The sequence below is a fragment of the Merops nubicus genome, unplaced genomic scaffold (genome assembly GCF_000691845.1).
Source record: "Merops nubicus isolate BGI_N331 unplaced genomic scaffold, ASM69184v1 scaffold9513, whole genome shotgun sequence".
NCBI lineage: Eukaryota > Metazoa > Chordata > Aves > Coraciiformes > Meropidae > Merops > Merops nubicus.
The window spans coordinates 1-26334 of record NW_008600967.1 but is presented as its reverse complement, the minus strand read 5'-3'; the positions used below and the strand labels follow the sequence as shown (position 1 = coordinate 26334).

Genomic DNA, 26334 nt, shown 5'->3' with positions numbered 1-26334 from the left:
AGCAGGAATCTGTTTTTGTTCCCCTTTGTGTTCTGAAGGGGAACCTCTGTTGCGCACCAATTAGTGCAATACTCTGCAGAGTTACAGCAGACTTGGAGCAGATCTGAACCATTCTCCTCTGAAACTACATGTTCTTTTTGGTGATAGATAAGTAATAGCAGTGTTTCCCAGAGGTAAATGTTCTTGTTTTCATTAATACTGGGGGTGGGCGTGGGGGTCGTGTTCCATGATATTTTGAGGTAACTGTTTCCAGGTAGCCCAGAGCTTTGGCAGTGATCCTCTGGTTACTCTTAATACAAGAATTAAGATACCTCAGTGCCCAGTGGCAGATTTGATAGAAGGGAGTGTGTGCTAATACCCCAAATGATGTGAACTGTTTGCTCAAGCCTGTCTCCCTCTGTGACACCAATGGAGAGTGCTCTAACGTGACCTTGTGTGTCAGGGAAGTCAAGTCAGTGCTGACGGGCTGTGCACTGGAAACCCTGCACACCACTGGTGCAGGGTTTAGTGGAGCACATCTCTGCAAAGGAGGGTTGTATCTGCAGGGAGGGAGGCTTCTCATGGGTGTAAATCAGCTTGCTCCAGGGCTGCCTTAGCGCGGAGACCCTGGGCAGGGTGCCTTGTTCGTCTGCCCTTCTCTACACGGGCAGAAGTCTTGGGAGGTCAGACTGACAATGTTTGCCAGGAGAGCAGTGCTCTGTGCACAGCTGGGCTGAGCAGCTCTCTGTGTATGCAGCAAGCCAGATTATCTGGAATATTTGTGTGCTACTCGCAGAGCAACTCCACAGCGTGTAACTGCAAGTCCAGTGCATCTGGAAGTACACCCAACACCTACCTGTGGAATCCATCTCCCAGCTGTCCCCGGGCAAATCTGCTTTGGGGACAGGCGTCCACCGATGTCAGTTTGTTCTAACTGTTGTTTCTCAGTCTCTTCTTGTTGTGAGCTCCTCTCACCTGTTGTTTTTGTCCTCTTCTCTCCCTTCCCTGCCTGCTCCGTGGCATGACAGTGAGGTGCATGCATCACCTCCTGAGCCATGGTGGAAACATCTGGAATTCTGCACAGCTTTTATAGTGCTTTGAGGTCACCAACAAGGTTTTTAACTTTTCTTCCAGAAAGTCCAGCTGTGATATGTATCCAGTTCAGCCAAATGAGCTTCCTGACAAAGTGCATTCCAGAGCTAGCTTTTGCTCACCCAAGGAAACCACCCTTTGCTATGCAGATGGGAGGGTTTTAATCCTGCTGTCCCGTGTCAGAGTGAGGTATTAGATGATGACTCTAATAAATGGTCCTATTTTTTGCGGAGCAAAAAGCACTGGGAAAGTGAAAACTGCATTAGAAAACACCCTTTCAGCCCTCCCAGGAAATCCTTTCTTTCTGTGGGAGTAGTCAACCCTTGTAAAGGAAAGTTCTTGTTATTTAGGTTAACTAATAGCTAATTGCTTGGTTTAGCAGTAGGGGCTGTGCTCGATCCCAGGCCAGGAGTGCTGTTAGTTAAGCCCAGGTTGAGAACTGTTACCCTGGAGTGAAACTCAAGTGTTCTAATGCAATGCCACTGCAAGGGGAAAACGGTGCTTACACTGCTGAAGGCGTTGGCACGTTTGCTTTGCCAGCGTGGGATCAGCATGGTGTGTGTTCCTGTTACACTGATAAAGCTATCATGAATAATTAGCACACGCTATCTGCTTTTGAATAATCCTTAATAGCAACTTTTATTGCCCTGAATGACCTCAAAAGAGAATCGTTGCAGACAGTCCAAAGAAAGCAGCCCCAAGCACCTCTCGTTGGAAGCACTGTCCTCAGCAAATGAGACAGAGAGGCCTTTGGAATGGTCTTATTTCCAGACGTCTGCTGCTTTTATGGATGCTAATGATGTAACTGAGACACAGCATCTGCACTTCAGGTTGAATTCAGACGTTTTGCATGCTAAAATAATTTCAGCTGTTTCATATGCTTCCTTTTCCTGTAGATTCCTGTAGGTTGGGGTTGGACTCGATGAACTCCAGAGGTCCCTTCCAACCCCTAACATTCTGTGATTCTGTGATTCCTTTCCAATTGGTGTATTTTATACTGACAGTTTTTACAGATACTGGCATTGGTCAAACAGGATTCCTGACTAGAATCCAGATGGGAATTTACTGTGAAATTGTTTCAGTCTTTCCTTTTTTAGGGTAGCAGGGAAGGTGAATTTAAATTTGTATTTTAGTTACACGCAGTTAGTTTAGGGTTGGGTTTGTTTTGTTTTGTTTTTTCATTTTAAAATAACTCAAGTGGGAATTCAAGTTAGCTGTCATTGTATGGACTATTCAGATTAGTGAGAGCAGAAGAAGAGTGGGTGTATGGGGGTAAATGAAGCACAGTGGACCAGTCCATCTCTACAGGGAGCAGCAGTGTGTGCACATAGCCACAGATTAGCTTGTCCTAGTTTCTTAGTTTAATAGCAAATATGTTGTAGGGTTTCAGTGAAAAAGATTTTGGTCAGAACCTGATGATGTCTCTCATCCCAAGAGCAGCTTTTGTTTCTTGCAGAACTTTGAGATTTGCTCTGGACAGGTAATAGAAGCTGCCTCAGAGACTTCTTCCATAGCAGCAAAAATACACTTCCTCCTGTCTGTCACTTGCAGTCTGCAATTTACATTAGCAGTGGGATCATTGTTTTTCATCTTCAGTTATGCAGACAGTCCCAAAATTTGCCTTCACACTCTGGAGCATTCCAAATCCATCATTTCTTTGGGCAGTCAGCCTGGTGAGAGCACTGTGTTTTGCATGTAGTGGCCATAGGAATATAATGGTCCCATTGTACGTACATACACTTACAGCTTATGTCTTAAAGAAATCCTGTAATACCTTTTAGAACAAATGATCATCATGGCTGGAGTCTTTTCTGTGATGGCAAAAATCAGGAAAGAAGGAAGATGTGCCATTTGCTGCAGATTGGTTGTACACTTGTGAGTACAAGTGCTATAACAATGCCAGCATATAGTAGCTGTGCAAGACCTAGTCATGCTTATGATGGTTTATTAGAAGGACAGCAACAGGTCGCTGTGCCAAATCTTGAGTTTCTACAGGACAAGAGAGAAATCCCTCCGTGACTCTTTGTCCAGCATGCCTGACTTTGTCTCTACCATGGATTTACACAAGGGATCCTGGGTTTGTCGGGTTTGTTGCAGGCTCAGGTTTGCAAAATGTCAGAACCCATCCTTCTTTCCTTGACTCTGGAAGTCAGTCTCTCCCCTCAGTTGTCTTTAGGGAACAAAGCTAAGCCATTACTCTGGATTTGGGAGCAATATTTAGGTGAGAAGTTTTTCCTGACCGTGATACAAGTGCCTCAGCAGACTTGCATTCATGAAATTATAGTTCTGCTTATCATCAAATTAGCAATATCCACTTCTTTGCAAATGGGCTTCTTAATAGCCTAACTGGAAGGATGCAAGCACTGAAAAGTGGCCAGTGATACACTATGTGCCATTATTTTTAATACAGTTGAGAAAATGATAGCATAGAAGTTTAGTTTGAATTGTTTATCAGGCCAAGAGCAGTTTAAAAATCAGGAAATAAGTCCAGATGTTACAAAAGAACCCATAGTGTCTGAGGCAGATGAACTTCCGTTCTGGGGACTATTTCTTGTCTGCAGATCATTTGCAGGAACAGACTAATACTGTTGCTTTTGCTTGTATACAAATGTAGAATAAGCTGAGCAATTAAGAATTGGATACCAGCCCACTTAAGAAAGATCACTGCATTTAGTTCTGCTGTTTGACCTCAGCAGCAGAGTGGTGTCACTGAAAATATACCTGCTCTGCACAAAACTAAAGTCTACGAGACAAACAATATCAATTTTCCTTTTCTAAAGCATCCTTGAAAAATACTTGTGCATAATTTCTTGCTAAGATTGATCTCTTGACAGGAAACTTAAATGGTTGGTTGATACTTTAAATATTGGTAGTTTTTGGTGTCTGTCAGTTGCAACTCCTCATTGCCCAGAAGGTGCAGGGGGGAGTACAATGGCCTTGTGTTACCTTATAGTGGCCTTAAGATAATAATTGATATTAGGTGGTCTAGAGATTTATACTTCATTCACTCTGCAGCTCCCAATAATTGTAACTGTGTATGTAATTGTAAATGTGATGTGCTTGTGGCTCTGCCATGGAGATGGCTACGTCAGAGCCTGCAATGCACCTGGCTACCTGCGTGATGATATCTCTATGCAGCTCTGTAGGCAGTAAGTTGTCTCTTTGCTTTATTTGCCTCAGAGCTAAATAATGTTCAGCCTGCGTTAGTGTGCCATGATGCCCTCACTGACATTGATGATTTTCAGCAGCTGAGGTTCAGGCTGTGAGATTACTGACTTGCTTCCTTCATCAAGATGAGTTAGAATAGGAAGAAATTGTGTGTGTCCTTGTATATTTTCCCCCACTGTGAGGCATTAATTAGTGACCAAATGCAAAATTTCCATTCCCCAGTTTGTTCCTACAGGGCTCACATAGCATTAATTGCCAAACCCTAACATTTCATGATATAACAGTATAAGGGATGGCAAAGCCCATGAGGGGGTGGAGCAGTTTGAAATGTTGTCAGGTCTTAGACTCTACTCTAATAATTCTCCTTCTTCTTTGGCAATAGGGAGCAGACAAAATAATCTGATGTAATGATCTGGCTTGGCATTTACAGCTTGCCAACCAGTGTTTAGCAACTCAGCGGTTTAGGATGACAGAATTAACAGCAGAGAGAAATATTGTTGCTTGAAATTGTGACATGGTTTTATAAACTTCCTTCTTTTACAGATTCGGTTAAACAGCAGAGGACTTATCTATTCTGTTGGTCTCCTGCTGGCATCTGTTTTTGTCACAGTATGTATATAGTCTTTTGTTCTTCATTTCCCAAAGAGTGATTTTTATAGACATTTTCTTCGCCTGTTCCTTTCTCACCTCCAGCTGTAATAGTGTTTGCACAGTTTGTTGCCTGAGACCTTCATCTGTCACTTGGCAGAAGCTGTCACTGTCACAAGATGGCTCTGATATTTGTATATTTTTCACGTGAGGAGCACATGAGATCCAGCAGTAATCATTAGTTACTTTTCATGCTAGATCTGCTTGAAGCAGATCCCTTAACGTATGACAAGGTCCGTTCTCCTGTGGGACAGGTAGACAAAATGCTGTACGGTTTGCTTTGGCCCTCTGTAGGAACCTTGTGAAACACAGCACAGACCCGAACAAATAGTGCCTGGATGTGACAGTGTTTCTGTTGAAATCAGTGCCTTGCATTCCCTGGCCTGTCTGGGTCTAGCATAGCAGACTAGGAGTGACAGAGAGAAGAGTATTTGTATGACATCTTCCAAATCTTGAGACCAGCTGTTTTTTTGACCACTTTATTTGAAATTTTCCTGCTATGGTGGCTTACTCTGTGTTTATTGTAGGTTTTTGGCGTCCACATGAACAAATGGAAACTGGACAAGAAGCTAGGGTGTGTGTGCCTTTCCCTTTACGGCATCTTCCTGTGTTTCTCCATCATGACAGAGTTCAATGTTTTCACTTTTGTGAACTTGCCAATGTGCAGAGATCACTAATGCAGGTGGCAGACTGTCGGGAGGAGCTTCCTTCTTACCTGTGCAATACAACCACGGCTGGCATCTCCTGAATGCGGTGCACCTCCGAGTCGTGATGTGTGTCCTGTTCACTGTTGTAGGACCCGTGGCCCCATCCAGGTCTGCCCTCTCCCTGACCCCCGCAACCTGGAAAAATCCTGCATCGATGTGAAGATTTCTTGTTTTCAACATTCATGTGATTTCCTAGCTCAGTTTTTGAACAGTGTAACTGGGACTCTAGATGAACTGGCTGCTAACTGGCGTCAAGCCAGGCAAAACTGGTCTGCTACAATTCCTTCCTTTTTTAAGTTATTTGATGGAAGACTAATCTAATTTATGACTTAAGACTATTGCTACAATGCAGAAGAGGGTACATCGTACAGGGGCTGATTTTCAAGGAGAATCATGGGAATTCTTTTGTTGTTTTGGATTTTTTTTTTAAAATTTTCATTGTTGGGGTTGGGTTTTGGGTTTGGTTTTTGTGTGTGGTATTTTTTTTTTTTTTTTTTTTTTAAATTGCTAGAGATCAACGTCCTCTCTTGCAGCTTCTCCTTCTGAGCACTGGGTCTCCTGTAATGATCCAAAGGTCACAGGGCAGTATAATATGGGAATACAATTCAAGGTACTTGGCACGTGAAAGCATTTACTGCGTATTAAAAGAAGATTGTCAAGGCAACAGACAATGACTTTTTACCACAGATAATGAATCTTGTACAAGTGTGATGAGGAATGGAAGGTAAACGTGGATTCCAAGGGTAAACACTGCTACCATTTTACTACTAATGTTGGAGTTTTATTATTAGGGTGTTTATGGTATTTCCAAGCAATAGTTTGATCGCCAGCCCACAGGGGCTACCAAGGAGATGTCCTGGCTTTTAATGGTCTGCACATGGAATTGGAAGGTCAGAACTTTCTCTGCTTCATCAGATTTCTTGTTTTGGGGGGATTCAATAGTTCACGTCTTACTCGTTCTGAGAAGGGCATAAGTATGTGTCAGAACTTTTCTAAATGAGTTGCAGACACTGGTTTCTTTAAAAGGAAAGGGGCATATTTTGCACAGACATAGTTACCGAAGTCATAATTTGCCATTCTTTAAAGAATACACTGGACCTGGCCAGATATTTGTCATCTTCGGCAGTTGAACTTACCTGATAACAGATCATGTGGATTCATCACCCCTTCTTTGGGAGGGAGGAAGACACAGAGAGAGATGGCACTTTTTAAAATGTGGAATATCTTCAATGCAGATTCGCTTACAGATCTTAAGTTATTGTGAAAGTTTAGCTATTCATTGTTGCAATATCCTGGATAGATTTTGTATAATTCTGTATTAATATGCAGACAGATTCAACCCCATGAGAAACACCATCACAGCTTCATTTCTATGTATTGATACTGTGGATTCTTGCCAGTGCTGGCTCTTGTATTTACTTTAAGCACTGATCACTTCTGATTCATTTGGTATGCTTTTTCCTCTTTCTTGTCTATGTTCTACTATGAAATGTGTTAACAAACTGCCAGCTAGGTAAATGGTTTTGTCTATGGTACAAACAGTGGCAAATGTTGGTAGTAAAGGCACAGCAAACCCTACGAAACAGAAAGGAAAAAAAAAAAAAGGTGAAATGCCAAACCCTAACCTTTAACAGGGAAAAAATACTCCAGCTAAAAAAAAAAAAAAAAAAAACAAACAAACCAACCAACCAAACAAACAAAAAAAAGCCCCCCAAAAAACCAACCAACCAACCAAAAAAAACTCAAACCAAACAACAGAGAGCCCCATTCACAGGCAAAAGACAATTTTTGGTTTCATTTTTGTTGGGTAAAATGTTGTAAATCAAAATATTTATACCCCATGGTTTCCATTCAGCTCAGCACCTGATTTTCTGTGATGGTGAGAGTGGTGGGTGGAGGCACTGGCAGCTGTGGCACCATGCGTGTCGAGGAGCTCCAGTGGAAACGCCGTGTGCCACCAGCCCCGGTGAACCAAGTGTGTGTGTGTGGGTCCCTGGCAGGAGGAAGGTCGGTCCAGGGGCAGGCAGTGGAGAGAGCTGATGGCATGCCTGCCTGCGTTTTTCACGCTGGAAAACAATTGTGTTGCTGCTTGTGGAGCTCTGCAGTCTGTTGTCTCAGCAGCCTTCTCAATACTGTGCACTTCCGAAGTCCTCTTGCATTAGGAAGCTCACTGTACCTTCCTGTTGTGTTTTTTTTTTGTTGCTGTTGTTTCTTCTTTTACTGTTGTTAATGATGATAATAATAATAATAATAACAACAACCACTAAAATGTCTAAAATACTTCCTTAAATCAAACAGTGTTAGCAGCGATGTGGCACATTTCTTTAAAATCCACCCCACAAATACACAGCTATGATCTTGTAGCAAGATGCAGTTGCTCCTAAGCAGAATGTTTCCTTGCTGAGAGAAGGGACAGATTTGGGGAAAAAAAAAAAAAAAAAAAAAGAGAAGTTTCACATCAGGGCCTATTATTACTTCTATTTTGAATATTTATACTGCTGCTCCAATGGAGCCAGTTGGATCTATTTCTACGAAATAGCCATTACCTATCCCGTGGCACAAAAACTGCATGAGTATTTTTTAGGAACTTTTCCTACTGGTGTGCATTAAATACTGTAGTATGTCGTAGCTTTGCGTTGTGTGTAAAACCTGAAATATCTTCTTTTGACACTTGTGTGTTGTGCAAGAATGCTCTGCAAGTTGTTTGTGCTAGGCAGAAGCTAAAAGGTACATTGAACTGCCATTACCTGTGCCATATATGGATTGATAAGCACTTCATCTATTGACATTTTCAGTGAGATGTGCTTATGCTTTGCAACCGAATCAACCAGTGCAGACCTGGCTTGGAACAGGACAGACCAACTGAATGTGTGCATTCTTGGTTTTGTCTCCAAAAGAGAGAGCCTCTCAAGTTTGCTGGCATAATCGAAGCCTGTGGAAAAGTCCCCAAGGCAAAAAACCTTCTTTTTAGCATGCTTCCTGCACAACATCTCCAAAACTCACGGAGACAGTTACATTCAAATGCAGTGTGTATTAATAGCTTTATTATGGGCCCATTGAGGGCAGCTGCCCCCTGCCCTGCCCAGGCTGTTAGAGCTTCTGGAATTGTAGGGTGGGATGGAGCTGTGGTGGGGCTGGGGCTTGGGACCAGGGTGATGGGGTGGCTGGGGGTAAGGAGGGACCTGAGGCACAGAGGGGTTGTGGAGAGGCCCAGGGTTTGCAGGCTGGGGGAAACCTGGGGGTGAAGCCAGGTTGAGTTGGATTCTTTTAATATGACTGTGATTCATTTGCAGTTTTATTCTTCTGACAGCAAGAGTCACCTTTGCATCTGAGGCCACTCTGGTCTTTAGACTAGTCAACTTTTTTTGTTTCCATTCCTGGAAGCTTCAGACAGTTATTAATGAGTATTTCAGAGGAAGATTAAAGAGCCTTTTCCTCAGTGGAGAGCACTTCACTGCAGCTCTGACTTTGACTTGATTTAAATATGTGATCCCTTGTTAGTGTCAAGTCTTCTCAATGCATGGAAGGCATTACTTTGACAGTGGTTCAAAGGCAGAACGGTAGGATAGGATAGGAAGAGATCTTAAGATGTGCTGGGAAAATGGCTTTTGTCCTTACCAAAGGTGAATTTTATACCTTTTTTTTTTTAATGTACTGCACTTTTTGGTATATTGTTTCTGCCATAGGAACACCCAGCTGAAATATGTGCATGGGAGGAGATGTTCACTGGTATGATATGGTGGGGTTTTTTTTCCTGTGATGTTACTTGCTTGCTTTGTTTTCAGCTTTCTGTCCTCAGCTGTGTCCTTGAAATCAATAATTCGCATGCTTTGGATGCTTTGTGATATTAGTGCTTGTGAAAACGAGTGCTCCTTCCTGGTGTTCAGATAGAAGCACGACTGGATTTTTTCTTGATGAAACAAATCAAGCAGAACAGCAGTTTTAAACAAACAACATTCAGTGTAGGGGGAGCAACCTGAGGATAACGTTTAGTATCCTGCTCTCAGAATAGGATTTTTTATATGCCTTTTCCAAATAACTATATTAATACTTGTGAGTTGAAATGTAGATTGATTATTGTTGGATAACTTTCTAGAGAACCATAATTTTATGCAGATTGACAAATATTTCTTATATCAGGATTTTTTGGAAGCCCAAATCCTTTCAGGTATAGCTTATGGACATGCAATAGTGTAAGGTTTATCTATTTCAAAGTTACACCACTGGAACTTTAAGCTTGTTTAAACATATATTTCAAAAATCAAACTTCGTGGACCATGCTTAGCTGGATTTAAATCTGTCCAGTATTTGTGAAGTTTCACTTAACCAGTAGCCACTGTAAGTTAATCTGAAATAGTCTTAAATCCGTGTAAGAATGTCCATATTAGGTTTGTACAACTTTAACTGAATCAGTTTAAACCCATGCTTCTAAGGAAAGTGGTGGAAGTTTTGAATGTTTGGAAGACTTCAGCCACTTCCCTTCAAATGTAACCAACTACAGCATTTGAGTATGCTGAATGAGTGAAACAAGTGTAATGCAAGGCTTAAAGAGTTTCAGTATTCACTGACTGGAGTGAAAGCTGACCTCTGTTGCCATGAGCAGCAAAACCCCAGTGATTGTTCTGTAGGGTCAGTGTGTGTGTTTGCAGCAGCAGTAAGACCTGAAAAGGTCTGTTGTGCTTTGTTTTTCAAAGATAAATGATGTTTTTCTTTTCTTTCTTGACTAGGTAGCTGGGTAACTATTGATATGATTAGGCACCTTTAAGGGAATTTACACAAATATTCTGTTAACACTTAGTGGCCTCAAATCTGACCCGTAGTTTAGAAATGCATCAACTTCCACCCAAACTGCTCTGAGTGGTTTGGCTGAATTTTCAGAATGAATCTCAAGTGTGGACAAATTCATGCCTTTGGGAAAAGTTTTTTTTAATTCACAGAAAACCAATGAGGGAAGATTTGGCAGTTTGTTTTGTTATGCACCAGGAGATATAATTTGGCTGTGAAATCTGTTGTTCATCACCCTGAAACAACCCGAGATCTAGGACAGACTATCCAAGTTTGGGCAGAAGCTTCTAATTTCAAGAAAGCTTCTAAAAATGCACACTTGGTTTAAGGCAACAGATTTTGTAATGTATTTGTAGAGTTAAAATGACTCTATTGAGCTATATTTTAGGTAGTTTTTTGTTTTGCTTTTACTAATAGCCTTGCAAAACAAGTTTTAAGCCTTCCACACCAAAACAAGCTGACAGGAGTCTTTTCAGTCTAATCTTTGTCTGCTGGGAAGGATTTGAATGGTGCTAAAAGTCAATGTGAGTTTTACAGCAGCCATTTAATGTAACCTTTTTACTGCCAGTTGAGCAAAAACGTAACATGGCATGCCTAGACCTATGAGGATGGTTGTAGTTGATCACAGATCTACTCAGACCTTGAGTGTTTGCCTCTGAGGTTTTCCATAGGCATGCCTGACAAGCAAAACCAGGAGCTTGGGTTCCCAGAGGTGCCATCCCTGCTGCTGGACACTTTGTCTGTCTTCTGCGGTAGTGACGGGAGGAGGCTACTGATGCACACCACCCCGTGGTATACTGGTTGCTGACTGCTAGCTTGGAATGATACTTGCTCCTTTTTCATAGATTCCCCTTAGGACCAAGTATTTGTGTGTCTCCTGGCTGAAGGGCACTGGTGCAGGTGAGGACACAAGCTCTCCAATTGCTTCGTGCATGTAGGGACACGTTTGGTTGCGGGAGTTAGCTGCAGAAATGTTTTGTGGAAAGAGAGGCCTGTAACAGAAACAAGCTTTGGTAATTGTAGGGATATGTAACTCTGCCACTGGGAATGAAAGATGAAGCCTCTGTACCCGTGTACAGAGTACACCACACAATCAGCGGGGTCATTTTGGTAAAGCAGTCTCCTGGGTGGCAAACCACCATGCCACTGAAGGAGACCTGTTGTAATAATTCCTGTCAAAACATGGCACCGGCAACATACAGGTACATGGCTGTGGCACAGTCACCATCATTTAGTGAGTGTTGGAGTCTCAGAGCTGTGAAAGAGATATAGCCATGGGACAGCAGGAGCACCCACAACCCTTGTGTCCTCTAGGACGAGTCTCTGTTGCGGGCAGCCTCCAGTTCTCGTGGCTGTCCTGGCTCCTGAGAAAGCTGTGCTTCAGACAGCTCTTGTCACAGCCAGCATTACCATGCCCACTGGCTTGCCTCCGGTTTTGGGAGAGGCTGTCAGGGCACCTGTCCTGGCCAGCACTGTTCAGCTGGGGTGTACGTCAGAGCCCAGCTCTCACAGGGTCCTGGGGCTGCCCAAAGTTCTTCGCCCAAGGGAAAGCTGGGGGAGCACACTGCGTGCTGTTGTCCCTGGGTCATACCCACCCCATGCAAGGAGATGGAGCATTTGAACCTCTTCCCTGGCCTGATCCAAGTCCTGGCATGCTTGGCCAAGCTGTGCTCGGCCAGGGTCCTAAGATGCAAGTCCAGAGGCCTTGCTTCGCTTGAAGCTAGTACCTTATCACACAGAGGTCTGTGTATCCAGCGATAAACACGTGCTTAAGTGGTTTGCTACAGAATCCAGGTCTTTGGCATCAGCAGAGTTTATTTAAGTGCCTAACAAAAGCAGCACATGCATTCTAAGAGTGGGGACTCTTGTAGGGAGCAATTGCAGCAAAATGTGCCCACTGAAGCAGGTGTGCCAGAATCCTGTGTGGTCAGTGAGCAGATGACTGATGAGGACAGCCTGTAATGACCATGCTTTGGGTTAAAATAAAGGGGAGGGGAGTTTTAGACAACTTAGTAAAAAATTTATGAACCTTTCACTGGGAGTCAGCTTCTGAGGTTTTTATTATTAATGCTATTAGAAATGTAAATTTTGCCTTGAGGTGGTCTGTCGTGTTCCTGTATAGCTCTCTAGAAGGCAGTAGCCCATGTTAGTAACTCTCCTGTGCAAACAGGACCTGACACTGAGCTTTCTGGAGTTAAAAGCAAGGGTTTTTTCTGCTGAGCTAGAACTTTGGATCGGGCCCAAGCGCAGGGCAGTCTGCTGATGGGGCTGTGCAGTGTAGTTTGTGCTGCGCCCACCCTGTGGGCAGGTGTCCGGCTGGTCTGTCAGCAGAGCACACCAGCAGCACCCCTGGGTGCCCCTCTCGCCTTTCTCAGCAGCTCCTGCTAGTGCAAAGAGAGCTGGGCAGTTTCTCTGCCTCCCATAAGCTGGTTAATTAATCTGCTCTTCTCTCTCATTTCTGTGGCTGTAGAAACTAAATGCAGTCCCTAGCAGAAGACAAACCTCCTTCCAGGCTGCTACAGCCTTAGAATTACATCCTGTCATTTCTTAAAAAATGCTCCAACAACCAGAACTAACTTTGATGAATGAAGAAGGGAATGAGGCTGGGGGAAGGCAAGGGAGAAGATAAACCCTGCAGTACTGTAGTTTATAATCATTTGAATGGAGGGGGCTTGAATTTTCCTCATGCTATGTACAGAGAGTGCTCCCTCCCATCCTGCAGTCACAGACAGAAACAGGATATATTTTTTGATCCAGTAAATTGATGGGAGTAAATGTGAGGAGATCATTGCTTGGCACACCAGTCTTGAACAACCCAACTTCAAACCACTGCGAGCCTTCTAGTTGCCTTTGAAGTGCCCCAAATGAGAGAAATAACCAGTTGTTGCACAGGTTGTGGGAAGGTTTCATAGCGGGGGCTTCTCAAAGACTCTTCAGAGGGAAATTTGTATATATGAGGATACTTTGTATTTTAAGTTGCCTCAAAATGAATGAAATGGACACAGCCCTGCTCAGTCCTGGTCATACAAAGACACACATTATACAATAGTTAATTGATCTGATTAACTGATTATATATCTGACCTGGGCCTTTTATGCTTTATGAAGCCAGACTATGCTATACTAGTTTTACTGAGGGACTCAGTCATAAGTTCATATAATTTATTGGCAAATTTTTGGCATTAACACTTTTTAAATGTACGAACGTAGATTTATATTCAAGCGACACACACAAATATATATATATATATATACACACACACTCTCACACTTTACTTAGTATGATCACTTGTTAAAATGAAGCCCTGCAGTAACTGGCTGCCATCTGCGTAGGAGTAAAGCCCTATCATGGCAATTGCCAAGCTGCTGAGTGTATCACTATTCAAGATAGTCTTACACCCACCTGTTTTAAAGGCAAGAGATGGTTTCTCGTTTATTTGTTTCCACTTTGTATCAGCAAGGTACTGTGAGTGGTGCATGGAAGTTGCCTATCTATAATATAGCAGGTCAAAAGCTCAAACAACTTATCTTTGTATGTTCAGTGATTTTTCTAATTGCAGCTATTGCTAGTCATTTGAAATTCCAGTTGTTTTCTGAGCATAAAAACAGCTTTAAAAAAGGAAAAGGCAAAAAAACAAAAAGAGGCACATGTGAGACATTGAGGAGGCCAGGAAATTCTGCACTGAAGTATTTATACATTTTATTTATTTTTCTTACACTAAAAGCTGAGCCCCTGGTTCAAAAAAAACATTTCCCCATGCTGGCAGAAGATTTAGGTACCTAATTTCACTCCCCTCTAAAGCTAAGGCCAGGTTTCCCTGTATCAGAGACCAACTATTAAAAGCATCTTACCATCCTTCTGAGTGGCTACAAAAAGTGCTGAGATTGTCTTTGATACTTCTTGTAACTGATTGATACAGAATCTGGGGAATGCTGAGAGAACCTAAGATGCTTCTGCAATGCTCACCTCCTGATCTGTAAGAGCAGAAATAAATAAGTAGCAGATGCTCACTGCAGTCTGTTTGTAGTATCGCTGTCACAAGGTACCATTTGCAATAAATTAAAATCCACATTTCATAATATACCAACAAGTAGATTTGGGGTTTTGTGTTTTTTTTCTTTAGTAATCTTTTTTTAATAAGGAAGTGATCTTCCTTTGCCTGGTTTTCCCCAGCTCCCTTTAACAGTAAATGGCCCTGGTTAAATGTGATTTAAAATGGATGTCATGTGTTAGCAAACACTTGGGTGAAGCTGACATTTATTGTCCCAGCTTGATGATGGGGTAGTTATCATTTACAACAGGCAAGGATCTCTACTGTGAAGTCCTGCAGTTAAACATGGTCCCACTGCTCACAAATGCAACACTTCCCTATATCCACTGTGTTGTTTTGGTTTCAGGTAGGTCAGCAGACCTCCAGTGTAGAAGAATATATCATGTCATGGCTATTGGTGTGTATTACAGTAGGGCTTGTTGTTGGGAAATACAAGAGTAACGGCAGTTGGTGTATTGAGGGGAAAAATATGAAAGCCTGTGTTTCATCAGCTCTTAAAGGTTTGGGGATTTTTCAGATTAGAAAAGAAAAACATTGGGAGATAAAGGCTGATTGCATAAAGTACTGCATCAGTCTTTCATAAAAATTTGTATAATGTTCGAGATTTACATAAAGTGAGTTTCAACATTCTGTCAAGCACAGAGCTCTGCCAAGTTGTTTGTCCTAGATTCTCAGAAACTATCTTTTCTTTCAGCAACACTCATCAGTGAGCCCAAACCTTTGAGTGTAACATACATTTCTGTATCTCAGAATTGTGTTGTGAAATTGCACAATGCTTAGGTCAAATGAGCAAGCACAGAATTTGAACTACAACAGGTTCTTGGAAGCCAAAGCAAGACCTTTGTGGAATAACTTTGCTCTTAAGGACTTTTTTTTAATGGATGACAGAAGTGAAGGACACAAACTATGCTTCTGTAATTATTTGTAGAGAGCAAGTACAAGTAAGAGTAATATGGCATCACAAAAAGCCAGTTATTGTATAATGAGGACACTGGTGAGTTTTGCAGGGATTGCCTTTATGTGGAGGTTTGCCTGAATGCTGTCTGATCTTCACAGCTTTCTCCTGATGAAAGGTGTTTCTTCTTGGTGAGGAATACTGCATCCCTTTATCGGGGAGAGGGGGAGAGAGAGCCAAAAACAATGTCTCCAACTCCATTCTTATCCCTGCTTCACGAGTACGACTTTTACCTGTAACATAAATGGTTTCATAAACACTCTAGTAGCTATCTGCATACTTGAGAGATGAGCTGGTGGTGAACTTTGCTATGTGTTAAGGAAGATTTAGGGACAAATTTTCTTAATGTTCCCTTGAGGAATAGTTTGATCGACTTCACTCTGTCTTTGTAAAGCTGAGGATCATTACTAGGCCCTTAATGCAGGCAATGTTTGTAACAGATGACTAAAAGAATGATAGATTACCTTCATCCTTACACTGAATGTTTGTTTGCAAGACTGAAACCAAACTAGGAAGATGTTTGTTTGGGTTTGGGTTGGGGATTTTTTCTTGCTGTCTGTGGAAATCTTGTGCAGTCTGAAATCTCTCAGTAAGATTTGCCAGTGGTTCAGGTGTTCCTGTTGCTGGTGCATCCATCAGAGCTTCAGCCAATAGAGCTGTGCAGGTGGACAGGACTGGTGCTTCTCCCCAGCCCATGGGTCCATCTGGTCACACATAGGGGTGTGTGATGAGCTACTTCACTACATGGTGAAGTTTACTTCTGCCTGCAGCCCCAGTACCAGTGTGGTGATGGGAATTCATATGCTGGTGAGTCAGGATTTCACAGGAACAGAAAGATGAGCAGACCGACCCATTAATCCTCAGGTATGTTGCACAAGTGTCAGCGGCCCCTGCTCTCTCCTGCACCTCCTTCTCCCCTGGCTCATCTAGTGGGTTTTTGGACCAGGCTTTCATTAGCTCAGCACTTTTTGATAGCTCCCATTTGTGCATTAAAGAGCTACGGCTGAATTCTGAGAAGTGCTGAGGCCCTGCTGGTCACTGGGGGACAGCGGGTGCTGGTGGGTGCAGGCGCTCTCGAGAAACTCCCCTTTGTTTTCTCTTCCTTGCCAGGGCTTTGCCCACCGGTGCCCCTGCAGCTGGGGTGCATTTGCAGGTATGGACCTGTAAGAGAGCAAGGCAGCTGGTGTAAGGACAGAGAGCTTCTCTGCACATGGGGTCCACTTTTAGCCCCTTCCAGCCTTTTTTGGAGCCAAGCCCAAACTGTCATACCTTCACAGTGCCATCCCTGACCCGATAAGCCCAGTCAGAGCTAGCTTGGGTCTGCAGCCTGTAGTCAGCTTTGCAGCCCCGAGGCGTGCAGGGTGATCCCCAGTGCCAGCATCTGGTGTGGAGGGGGATGTGTGTTTAAATCAGCTCATGGCCCAGCCGTCGGCTATTCAGGATCTGTTAATTTCCTGGAGCTATTCTGGAAAACTTGGCTTGTACCATTACTAAAGTCTTAGGCTGCTGAACGCAATCCCTGCTATGGCTTGTTTTGAAAAAGACTGATGGAACCATGCAGATTTCTTTGAAATGTGTGCACGATGAGTTTTCTACTTTATGGTGCAGTCACAGCATCAAAGCTGCACGAAGCACAGCAATAAAAGTGACTGATATGAGCACCTTTTGTTTGATTTTGGGTCAAAGGACACTGTCTGGGTTCCTTTTCACTGAGTGGGAAGATTCTTTGATGCTTCTAACTGTAAGGAAGAAAATGTAGGTGGAACTGCTTGCAAATGCACATGTAATGTATGTTCATTTACAGCCAGCCAGAAAACTAAATAATCAGTGGTTTCTAGTAATACAGTTCTACTCAGAATAGCTTTTTATTAAGTCAGCTTAGAAGTGTTAAAATGGTGGAGCCACAGACAAAATATTTGTTACCTTTTGAAATGAGTTACAATGGTTTTGTCATACTTGTACAAGTATTATAAGTCAGTCGTTCTGTATGTTTGTTTTACAACTTGTAGAGTAGTCTATGCATAGCTGTTCCACTTGCCTGTGTAAGTTACAAATTTAACAGAAATGAAAGCATGCATTTTTCTCTGTTTGCTGGTAACCTATTAAATTAGAAACCTGTATTTCTGTGTTTTTAATGTGTTATACTATAAACAAAATTCACAGCACTATTGTCTATGGAATATCAAGAAGTTTTATTAGAATGAATTCCTTTAAATGTTTTGTCATTTGATTTAATTATGTGTCAGACATCTACACTAAGACAATATAATGATTATCAATAAAAATATCCTTTCTTTGTACTATCTTAACACCTCAGGATGTGCTTGGGCATAGGAGTAGAGCACCCCTGTGGCCCACAATCCCAGCAACTTACTCATTTTTGGCATAATACTAAGAATACTGTGTACTACTCATTTGACATGAGCATTGAGTTAGGGAGGGAAGGAAGAAGAAAAGAGATTTTATGCTTTGTATTTCCTCTGCTATTCAATGTGTATTTGCTGTAAAGGTGTGTGTACCACAGTATTTCATGCAGAAGTTGACTGGCTTGTGTGACCTGTACATGTCATGGTCCATACAGAAACAAACACTGGGGTAATTTTACTTGCTATTATATGATGAGTAAAATTCTGTTCTGTGACAACAATGCAGAGCTGAAATGATTGCGCTGAAGTTGGTTATTCTCTTCCAGATGTAGGGCAGTGGAAGTCAGTTGTCACTCGCCTAGCTGGAAGGATTCTGTGCCTGTGACCATTCAGCCATGGACAGCTGTGGTTATGAGATCTAGTCCTCCCTCTGAAGGTACTCCTGGAGTCGTATTTTCAGTAGTGCTTGGAATAATGAGGAGGAGGTGCTTCTATAATAGTTCTAATGCAAGCGGTTTCCATTACAGAAAGCGGTAGAAAGACTGTGGAAAGGGCTAGTTACAATACTTCTAGAGTAGTGAAATACTTGTGCTGCTTTATAGTTTGCACCAGCTGAGCAGAGACTCCAGTTTCCCTACTAAATCTGAGCCTGCCTTGGCGACAGGACTCTCCCTGCTTCTATCTCATTGCATGACAGCATTAGGACACTTCAGCTGACCTCTGCTCCGATAGTCCTTTCTCTGAAAGAAGGGCTCGAGATCATTGAATGCGAAGGCCTGTAACTGGGCCTGGATACCTCACCTGAAATACCTTTGCTTGTCTTTGTAACAGACCCTGCCAAAATGCTATCGTTCTTCTGAAGTGCCCACCATGTCCTCGAGAAGCAGTGGTATGTCTCAGGCAGAAGAGGCTATTTATTTACCCATCTGCAGCTGTTTCCAGGTGCAGAGGAGTCATGCAGTGCAGAAAAGGCCCACATGCTGATCTCCTGTCTCTGTCCACGGGTGTAGAGATGAGGTGCAGCCTTTGATGTTCATGCAGAAAATGTCTCATGAGTTCAAGCCCAGCAGTTGTCTTGAAAATATTTTCCATTGGTTCGATTGTTTGCTTTCCAACTCTGTGTGCTGGCAACCCAAAAGGTATGTTGGAATCCATATGGATGCTGTGTCTCTGTAGAGACTTCCCCATGACTAGTTTTCTGGTTCAGAGATAATCTTGCTTTTCGTCACAATTTGGAGCCATTCCAGTTGCCTGTTGGACTCTGAAGATACTCTCACTCCCTACCCCCTGCCAAGGCGATATGCCAAGAATGCATCTTTTCTTGATTCAGCCTTGTGATTACTTCACTTTAGAAAAATTTTGTGTAACTTACAGCCTGGAAAGTTAGAAATTGGTTTTCAGAGGTCAGGGGACGTAGTTTAATATCTAGCTGCATTCATTAAAGTTAGGAAAATTGAATTGTTAAGACAAGCCATCATCACTTTTGCTGGAGGAGTTACTGAAGAATGTGTATTTCAGAGTCATGTATTCACTTTTGCTTTTTTAGAAGCTGTTGCTGTGTCGTCTTTGTGGTTACTCTTCAGCTGTCACGAACCTTGCCTGAGGAAAAGTGTAAATATTTAGTGCAGAACAAAAAATGAAACATCAGAGCAGAAGTACAAAGTGGTGAAAAGAAAACTAACCCTTCTTTCACACCTGGCTATCTTTATCCGTCATAAAGATGCAAAACTAGGGCACAAGTCCTATTTATTTTCCCTTTGGAAATCACTTTTAGCTTGTTTTACAGAGGCCCTACTTGTTTCTTTGCTGCCCCAAAGTTCTTTGCTTTGAAATACCACTTCCAGAGATGAGATATCTTTTCTCTGAACGTTGGAGGTAACAATCTCCCTGTGGGCTCTGCCCAATTCAGTTTCACCTGTTTATTACATCCTTTGCTGCTTGAACAAAACTGCATCTGCCTGTGTTCTTGGCATGAGGTCCTCTGATGGATAACTCTGAAGTCTTCAGATATCCCAAAACCATGTTTGCAAGAGAACTGATTAACAGATGTCTCTGCTGCTGAGGGAAACGTTTTGTCTTCTTTGTTCTAATCTTTGGAGTAACATCATAAAACCAAACTCCACTCAAAACCAAAACAAAAAGCCCAAGATGCAGGTTTTCTGGCTGATTGTGCCTTCTCTTTACACCACAAGAGAAATTATACTACATACATCCACAATACGTGCCCTAACCTGTACCAGAGCATCAGACTAATTTTCCTTCCAAAACATCATTCTTAACGCCAAGGAAAATTCACCCCATGGCCTGCTCCCTGAGCTTACTTTTACCTGCTGCCACAACACAGCTGATGGTCCAGCTTGGACAACTGTCACCGCTGTGGACCGTGGCATCTGACCAACCATGACTGTTATCTCATGGCCTAGGAATTCAAACACTCGCATCCCTTTCTGTTAACTTAATGAATGAGGGAGAGCTTGGAGAGAAGCCTCCACCCAAAATGGTTTCTAGCCTCTTGGTGCTACATCCTCCCCAGGGCACATGCAGCAGGAAAAGCATGTGCTTGCAGAGCACCACCTCCTGCCAGCAATGCTCATATCCCAAAGGAAGAGCAATGCTCGTTTGGTGGTGAAGAGCCATGGACAGAGCCACGTCTTCAGAGGAGAGGTGCAGTTACGCATCCCAGAGGGGCTGAGGCAGAACTACAGGTATGTTGATTTTGTGTGTATTTTTCCTCCCTCCTGCAGTGGTAATCACAGTGAGCGTAGCTGGGAATCTGCCTGCTTCCCCTCCAGATGCTTGCAGTGGGCTGCAGCTAGTGTTCAGGGAGAAGAGGGCTCATCTTCAGCCTCTGGCTGTCGGGAACAACGGGGATTCTGTAATCGGGGTGAGCCTTCTTCACAGTGCCAAGCAAGTGGCTAGGGAAGAGTAGCACAGAATAAACACCACAGCCTGGAGACAGCAGGTGCAATGAAACCACTTCAAACCAGAGCAACTGCACTAAGCAACTGCTCACACAAGACGATTTTACAAGTGAGCTTTTAAAGAATGAATGGGGGTGGGGGAGGAAGTGACATAATTAATGGATCAGCTGCAGTGGAAATGTCTCAAGTAACATTAAGAAGACAACTCCGCTGTTATCTCTCTGTGTGTCAACTTAAATCGATGCTTGTTCTGTCTAAAATTCTTTTGTCCTGACTGCAGTGAGAGCTTGGATTTTAGAAGTATATTGTCTAATGTTGCAGAGCAATGCCATCTAGGGCATACGGCCTTTACAAACAGCAATAGGAATGTGATCCATCCTTAGTGACAGAGCTTGCTGGGTTCGATATTAACAACTGGTCCATCACATACACATTAGGCCTGTTGGGACTTGCTAATTTTCAACGTGGGCTTCCAGTTTTCCAGGGTATGCTCTCTCAGGTATTAATGGATAGTTTCGGCTCAACTGGAAAACAAAGAGTCTCTGTATACTCCTTATTTTCTCTGTAAATGCACTTGATAACTTCAATCTGTGCAGCACAGTAGAGATTATTAATGGTCTGTCTAATCTTCAGCTGCTGGATGACTGTGGCTGAGATCAGACCAGTGATACACTTAGACAGCAGATTAAAATATTAAAACTAACAGGCGAGATCTTGGCATCCTTATTCCAAAAGCTACTTACCAAGATCTTCCTGGTCAGACCAAGCTGCCTGTAGAACACGGGTCTGTGTTAAGTGAAAATGTCTCAAGAACCTGGCCCAGTTGGAGCTTTGTCCTCAGTCCTGGCTGTTGCAGCTCTCTCCAGGCTGAAGATTAAGCACCAAATATAAGCAGGAAGCAATCTGCTGGGTTCAGTGGAGGTCTATGGCAGTAACTACTTACGAACCCGGGCTCATGTGTCTTATATTTAAGGTATTACCTTGTCCTCTTGCTTCCTACCATTTGACTTCATGATGCTTGGCTGTTCTAAAGAGTGGTAATTATTCTACGAACACGAGTTTCCTCCCTACTGGAGAAGAACAAGGGCTTTAACTCTCAAATCAATCTCTGGTCATCTTTTGAACTCCAAGGCTACAAACCAGCTTCTGGACCAGCCAGCTGCTGCCTACTTCTGTAGTTCTGCTCAGGGTTGATCATCCTCAGGTTATTTGCCTTGTATGACTTCGCTGGTTTTGCAAGCAGCTCCAAACTGAATGCAAAATACTTGACCGTAACTTGAAAGCACGCTGGGAAATGTTAATACTTCAGTTGCTAAAGATAAGAGCTTTAAACATAGCTACAGGCATTTTATCCTCTTCCCTTGAATACTGGCAATCTTTTTGCTAGCCCAGAAAAGGCAGAGCCTGATTCTTTGCAGGTTTGTAGTCGTTTGATTTGGTTGCCAAGAGATAAGAAAGCAAATGCTATTGCCTGTGGGCACAAAAATGCACATACATGCAGGGACAGCGAAGCAGCTGAAGTCTTGGGAAGCAACAGGCAGATAGATGTTAACAGTATTAATTAAGAAGCAGAAGTTACATTAGTAATTACAGTTTTGTTGAGTCTTAGTTAAACAGTGCACTGTTAAAACATTGTGCTGAAGTGACCTTATTTGATCATAGCTGTTTCTAGTGATCTGTTTTCCTGTAAATTGTTGTGGTGTACATCGCTTCTCATTGTACCTGGAAATTTGAAAGACAGTTGACTTTATTTAGCAAAAAATTTTATGGCCCAGCTAAAAACACTGTCTTTTTCTCCCTTTTTCTTCCTCAGTAGTGTTGTGAGATGAAAGGAGGACTCGTAATCACTTCTTTCCTGCAAGTTAAGACAATTGTGAGAGAAGGACTTGAAATGCCAGCCTGTGATTTTTTGGAAGATGATGAGAGCATGTTTGCCAGTACCAACAACCACCATAATGAAGGCAGAGCCTAGTTTACTCAGTAGCTGGAACTTCTGAGCACTTTAAAACTGATGTCCAAACTTGAATCAATTCAAGTAGCTGTGCTTCAGCAGTGGGTCTGAGACAGCATTAGTGCTTCAGAGTTCAGGCAGAATGAGGAAGCAGTTACCCAAATAAAGGTCCCATTACTCCTTTCCTCTTCACCACGTGTTGTCACATAAAGGGCTCAGAGGGGGCAGGACGTGTATGGTGCCCCAGGATTTCTCTGCAGGGGCTTTCGGAGAAACTTGGGGTTCTGTTTTTTTTTTTTTTTTTTTAAATACTTGAAATTAAAGAGAGGGAAGGTAAAAAGCAAGTGCTACTGAGCTGCCCTTAAGCAGCATTTCCACTTATTTCCTGGCTGTCAGGAAGACATATAAAGGCTAGTTGCTGTCAGATCTTGCATCAGAACCTCACAATGGAAGTTAGTTTTGATGTGGGGAAGTGTTGAAGAAATATCAGCCAGATCTCCCTTCGTGGGACAAGGCTGAGAGAGTCAAACTTAAAAGCGCAACACCATGAACTAATGAAAAGGCAATTTCTTCCCGTGGATGTAGTGAGTAACAGTCATAAACAACTTGATTCTAGACCTTTGCTATCAACCTTAAAGAAGAAAAAAAAAAAATTGAAGTAGCAAAAGGAGTGTCTCCATGATGAGTACAGAAAACAGAAGACATGCATTTTCTCCTTCCTGGTGAGGCCATATGAAGAAGTGGTGACCTGGGGCTTTTTCCATAACATTTGTCCAGCCTGTTTCTTATCCTGCTTGTGTAGCCTTTAGTTCAATAAATACAAGAGTGTTGTATACTCCAATAAATGCATGCTCATGCCCTGCAGTTAATAGGATGACCATTAAAATGAGTTACTTGTTCAGAATCGTGCAGGGAGAGCTGGAAGGGAACCAAAATCTCTGGAAAAGCAAGCTAATCCACAAGACATCTCTTTAAAGAAACATTCTCCAATATAATTGTTGAGTTTTTCACTGAAAGCAGGCAGGTAGCAATCAGACACGACAAGGGTGAATGTGCCAGTCTTATCTGGGTACCAAGGCAAGTTTTTACCCAGCAAGACTTTCATCAAAATACAGTGATAAGGATGTGAAGTAAAGTGCAGTACTGGGGAACTACTGTATTGCCTTAGAAGGAAGCTTTCCAGGGAACTGCCTGAGACATTTGGCTTTCCCCTTCTGCTCAGTTTTTTGAGGTTTTGGCTTTTGACTGTCTGAGATTTTGGAGTATATGGCTTACAGGGTCAGGATAGCGGTCTACCTCAGCTCTAGTGAATCCTGAACTTGGAAGTACTCCCTGTGATATCAAAATTTTGATGAAGATGGAATATCCTCTGATTTGGAAAAAGAAGAGGTGGGACAAGGAGTACACAGCAGGTCATGCCTGAGCCCAGAACAACTCAGGATCCTACCACCAGCCTTGATACAGCTTGCAGAAAAACTAGCTGGGTTACTTCTGTGGGTTTTAGTCGCTTGTTGCTTTGTGGGTTTGTTCGGTGTTTTGTTTTTTTTTTTTTTTCCATGTGTGTAAGTATATATGTCCCCTCTGCTCCCTGTATGGAAAAGTCATTAGGAAAACTAAACAGAATGACCAGGGCTGTTTTGCTCTTAAGCAGTTTTTGCTGTGCCTCCTTCAAGCAGTTTGATTCTCATCTCTCTCCTCCTTTGTTGTACACTGCAGCTGAGTGCCAGTGTTGTTTTGCAAATCAGAACAAGAAATCTGACTTACAGCCCAAACTGTAATATGCACAGTACTGCCAGGGGATAAGATTTTCAATGTACTGAAGTGATCGCTGACACGTGCTATAAACTGAAACATGTTTTAAGGTAAGAAAACACTGCTCTGAAGTCATCAGTGAACATGACCAGATCCTGGAGGGCTGGGAGACCACACAGGTCTTCCTGTGGTCTGGTAGCAGCATGCTCAGCACACAGGAGACAGACCCCCAGTGACTCATCTGCCTTTTCCTGTAAGAAAGCGCTGCCATTCTCTCTCCTGCAGAGCTCTCGGCAATGTGGCAGGCTTCTCGGACAGCAGCCAGTGGAAGAGGAAAGGTCTCTTCTTGTAGGAATCTTGGCTACCGCAAGAGGCTATCTGAACCAATTTATAGTTGCTGCTCCTTGCTGCAGTCCCCAAGATGTGACAACAGATAAGCATGTCTGTTTCCTGTCCCCTCTGGATCTGCTTGACACTGCAGATCCCAGTAACACTGCTTTTCTCTGTGTTTGTTGTGTTAAGAAGATGTAATTACATACAAGGCCTAGTCCAAAGCAAATGACATGGGAAAACCTCCATCACCGCACCTCACTGGGATGTATAACAGCAATGCAGCAGCCTGGGGAATGCTAAGTGCCATTTCTTGTCTGGACTTTAGGACATCCCACTGATGCTTAAAGCCTTCTGCTTCCACTTTGGTCTTTGCTCCACACACATATTGATGACAAATGTAGCCCAGTCATTCAGGGCTTGGAAAAATCTGCTTTTCTGCAGGTTTACTGTATGTATAGAAAATTATGCCAAGCCCATGCTCACAGCTGGTTTGCTGCAGGGATGTGAGGGTATGGGGTATGTCTCAGTTGGCCTTAAGTAAGAGACACAGGCCATGAAACTTCACCCAGCATCTCAGGTACATGAAATGCTGGATGCAGCAAAGTCTCTGGTAAACTTCCTCCAGTCCTTACAACTCAGCTCTGCTCCAGTTTGGCAGGGCTGGCTGTGTTGTAACCTGCCTTTCATTTATGGCCTCTTGCTTGCATTTGTTTTCCTCTGTGGCTGTCAGACACGTTACTGAAATGCTCCTAAATGCTTTGGGGGCCAGCAGTGCCTCCCCCCTCTCTGTAAGGGGGCTCTGACAGTCGGGTGCCACAAAACTAGACTTGAGTACCCTCTGCTAAGGCTACCTGACTAAACACAAGCAGCTTCCAGAGGCAGCATGACTGAGAAGTCCAACACGATACCCCTTACGGTAAATGCTTTTTGATGTTGAAATTTTTCTGTGGTATGCATGGCAGGTGGAGCAGGAAGGTTTCAGTGACCCTTGAGACAGGTTGCAGGACTTGCCACATTCACAGCCGACATGCAGGATTACTTCAGCCGCTGCCAGCAGTTTCACACTACTCTGTCAAAGGGCAGATGTAGACTACATGAAAGCTGCAGCAGCAGAAGCTGCTCAGATGCATTAAATGGTTATATCCATGAGCCAGCTGGGACTCTTAGGCCTTCGACTTTCACGGAAGCCTTGGCTTAATGTAAATGTCACCACTTTATAACTAAGACAGCATTGCTTTGTCACACTTCCTTAAAGCTAGGTAGGCATCCATCTTTCATTTCAGTGGGCTGAATTTTGGAATTACTTTTGCCCTGCTTTAAGAATATTTTTCCACCGCTGTGTATCTTGAGTATATCGTTGAGTATGTTCCTAATCATGTATGACATGCCTGCTGCTGTCCTCAGTGCAGCTGCAAACATTTTTAATGGGTACTCCATTTACAGAGAAGGCAGCTGCCAGGCTGGAAGCAAAATCTCCCTCTCCTTGTTTTGTTATTGAAATAACTCGCACTGAAATTAAAAAACTAAACTTGTGAAACGCTGAGTGCTGGGGTCCCCGTGCTCCGCGCAGCGTTGCAGCCCGGCCCTGGAGCGGAGCGGGAGGCGGGCGCATGGCGCAGGCGCCGG

The 26334-nt window shown here is 43.1% G+C and overlaps 1 protein-coding gene across 1 annotated transcript in view; it reads left to right on the top strand.

Annotated features, from left to right (window-relative positions):
* SLC24A3 (solute carrier family 24 (sodium/potassium/calcium exchanger), member 3) overlaps positions 1-5564 on the top strand; it is a gene marked incomplete at its 5' end in the record, with an annotated part of 57939 nt that extends 52375 nt beyond the window's left edge. Inside the window, 2 exons of the mRNA XM_008937844.1 lie at positions 4783-4848; positions 5415-5564. Of these exons, the coding sequence (XP_008936092.1) occupies positions 4783-4848; positions 5415-5564 (216 nt within the window). The remainder of the gene's footprint in view (positions 1-4782; positions 4849-5414) is intronic.
* Positions 5565-26334: the final 20770 nt, after the last annotated feature.